This window comes from Sinocyclocheilus rhinocerous, unplaced genomic scaffold (assembly GCF_001515625.1).
Source record: "Sinocyclocheilus rhinocerous isolate Xijiao unplaced genomic scaffold, SAMN03320098_v1.1 scaffold2610, whole genome shotgun sequence".
Lineage (NCBI taxonomy): Eukaryota > Metazoa > Chordata > Actinopteri > Cypriniformes > Cyprinidae > Sinocyclocheilus > Sinocyclocheilus rhinocerous.
In genome coordinates this window covers 118,501-121,652 of record NW_015645598.1, presented here as the reverse complement: position 1 = coordinate 121,652, position 3,152 = coordinate 118,501, and the positions used below count along the sequence as shown (strand labels likewise).

Here is a 3,152-nt window from a genome sequence, read left to right as displayed (position 1 = left end):
CATCGGCTGTGGAGATGAAGACCACAACTCCCATGATTCCACACTCAGTCACGGCGTCATCAAACTACGCCTTTGTCTATTTGTTTATTTTGAATACACGCCCTCTAACGGCGAAAATTACATATTGTGCCTTTAATACTATGTGGTTTAAAGTCCGGTATTGTTGTTTGTGGTAGGCATGACGAGCTGTTGGCGAAGGGAGGCCTGTACTCTGACATGTGGCTAAAACAGCAGCAGGCGCAGGATTCAGACTCGGCCTCTGACACTGAGACCAAAGACAGGAAATCTGAGAAACTACAGCCACAAACATCCACTGCAGGACATAAGGGACATTAGGCACACGAGACATGCAATCAGATCTGGTTTTGTGTGCATTTTAAGCTCGTCCAATGCTGTTTTGACATATTAGAACGATAATCATTTAGTATCATATTTTGTTTTCGCCAGTTCTTAAAAGTGATCCATGTTGCCTAAGGATTTATTTATTTATGAGATATTTAAGTCCTTTTTTATATCGCTTTTGCAATTACTTTTCACTCATTGCATTTATAATGCTTATTAATATGAGAGAAGACTGACCGAGTATTAAATAATGCTCTGACAATTATGGCTCCTTCCACTACTATAACTTAATTATGTTGAATGTACAGTGGGGGATATTTTATTTTAATCAGTCAGTGGATTTCTCTGGTTGCATTGATTTTCTTTGTAATAGCGAACATTCGGCAACTGATTGTAATTGTATATATGATCTACATCAGAACAAATTGTAATTTTATTTGAAAATGAATAATTATATTTCTGGTGCCATTGTATAGCAGTAAATACCAATATATGACTTTCTATACATACTAAGATTAAGTTTAAATTTAGGACTAGGTTATCGGCAGGGGTATCATTTCCTCAATCAATTTTCATGTTAATTTCTAATATGTGCACACTTTTTTACGTTATGATCATTTGTGTGCTTAAAGATCATTTTGTTATGCTGTGTGTGTGGAGTGAGATTTATTGCTTAGATGCAATACTGCACAACTTCAGTTCAATTTAAGGGACATTGGAGCTTGCTCGCTTTGTAGGACTGACACTAAACTCAGGGGACAAGGTTGAAATGAGCCATTGGGGTGTGTTTTTGCTGTACTATGTAGATTTCCACACGAAGCTTTGTAGTAGTTTTTTAATGATTATTCAAAGAAGGGGTGGAGAAATAGCCACTGACAGAATTTGACAGTCGTAACAGGGTGGATAACGTCTGTGAAGATTTTTTGAATGTATTTTATTGTGCAATAAAGGCAACTGAGGGAATATGTTCTTTGTGATTATTGATCACATTGTTCTATGCGTAAAATATTGTATGTAAATTAAAATGCCATACGTATTTCCTTTATATTTTGTTTAGAAATGAAAATACATGAAATAATAAAAAACAATATTTTGGTTATTACTATTGTTTGTATTGTATTATATTGTATTGTTCCTTGGAACGTTCAGTAACTTGCACTAAAAGAGACTTTCCTTTTTCTTGTGTTTTTTACACTATGGGGCGCTTTACGGCCAAAAACAAGAAAACTTAGTCTTATTCAAATCTGTGCTTTTGTGTGTTATTGGAGATATTTTTACACACCTGTCATGTAATCGTTTAAATCTGCTGCTCTATTACTGCGAAGTACTTGGCATATAAATAAAAATCTTGCTTGCGCAGTTTCAAATAAATTAATTTGAGTAATCATAAACTACTGAGATTTGTCCATCAAAAATAGCGATGAGAAAAGTAACATGTACAACGTTGTACCGTTGGTCCGTGATATTGGGAAACTTTAATAGCCTTGGGATAGAAATACACAGCGATTAGGTAAGACGTAAAACTATATAGTTATTTAACAAATAAAAAAAACATTTAAATTACACCCAAAAAATGTTTGACCCAAGGTCGGTCCAGTAGTCCCGCCCTACGCAACTGAGCGCATTGTCTTGCGTAACTCTGATTGTGAATAAGTCTCGACGCAGCTGTCACGGCAGAGAGAGGGCGCCTCCACGACGCCTTCCTGCGGCCTTTCTGTGTTTTCAGTCCTTCTAAATTAATGCTGGAGACCCAAAATGGATTTTGGCGATTTGTTTGACGAGCGAACGTTCACCTTTTCTGACTTCCAGGAGTTTACGGTCAGTATCTCCGGTGTTTTTGTTCTAGTTGCGCTGTTTTGGCGGGTGACTGAGAAACTCGCGCGAAACTGACTTATGTAAAAACTTTAAATACGTTTTAATGTCTTCTTTCATTTAAAGCCCAGAATATTAGACCGAAAGAAACGAATTATTCTTAAATACAGCAAATATCTTCTGTATTTCAGTTTGTAAGACAGTAACTATTTGTTGTGAGTATTAATCTACGTTAGTTCGAGGCTCACTCAGAGGCCCAATGTTTGGGTGTGATAGGAAAAACACATACCATAGTAATGTTGCTGCTTTAATGATATTACGTAGTCTTAATAGATCTCCTTTAAAATTATTGTTAAGATATTTGACATGTAAACCATGTTTTTTGTATTGTGTAATCATGATCAGTTTCTGCCTGGACACGAGCAGTGGTCAGAGAAAGTGAGGAAACGACTGTACTATGGTCTTGATTCTGACAGCCCCTTGGATGCTCTATCATGTCCCATGACAGGTGAGTCAACAAGTAAAACTAGTGCAAACGTAATGCATTAATTTATCTTCACTAAACTACTTGTTTTGTCTCCCGTTTTTACTATATATATATATATATATATATATACCATAAGGGTCAATTTTTTAAAATTGAGATTTATACATCATCTGAAAGCTTTCCATTGAACTATGGTTTGTTAGGATATGACAATATTTGGCCGAGATATTTGGACAACTATTTGAAAATCTGTAATCTGAGGGTGAAAATTGCCTTTAAAGTTGTCCAAATGAAGTTCTTAGCAATGCATATTACTAATCAAAAATTAAGTTTTGATAAATTTATGGTAGGACATTTACAAAATATCTTCATGGAACATGATCTTAATATCCTAATGATTTTTGGCATAAAAGAAAAATCGATCATTTTGACCCATACAATGTATTGTTGGCTATTGCTACAAATATACCCATGCTACTTAACACTGCTTTTGTGCTCCAGGGTCACAAAT

General features: G+C 35.4%; 2 protein-coding genes across 2 annotated transcripts in view; both read left to right on the top strand.

The window, feature by feature from the left end:
• abcb6a (ATP binding cassette subfamily B member 6 (LAN blood group) a) overlaps positions 1 to 1,366 on the top strand; it is a 16,525-nt gene extending 15,159 nt beyond the window's left edge. The window contains exon 20 of the mRNA XM_016510676.1: positions 177 to 1,366. Coding sequence (XP_016366162.1) covers positions 177 to 336 — 160 coding nt within the window. The 3' untranslated portion in view covers positions 337 to 1,366. The remainder of the gene's footprint in view (positions 1 to 176) is intronic.
• Positions 1,367 to 1,980: 614 nt separating this feature from the next.
• Positions 1,981 to 3,152, top strand: part of LOC107706838 (protein CNPPD1-like) — a 5,431-nt gene continuing 4,259 nt past the window's right edge. The window contains exons 1-2 of the mRNA XM_016510675.1: positions 1,981 to 2,160; positions 2,560 to 2,662. Of these exons, the coding sequence (XP_016366161.1) occupies positions 2,098 to 2,160; positions 2,560 to 2,662 (166 nt within the window). The 5' untranslated portion in view covers positions 1,981 to 2,097. The remainder of the gene's footprint in view (positions 2,161 to 2,559; positions 2,663 to 3,152) is intronic.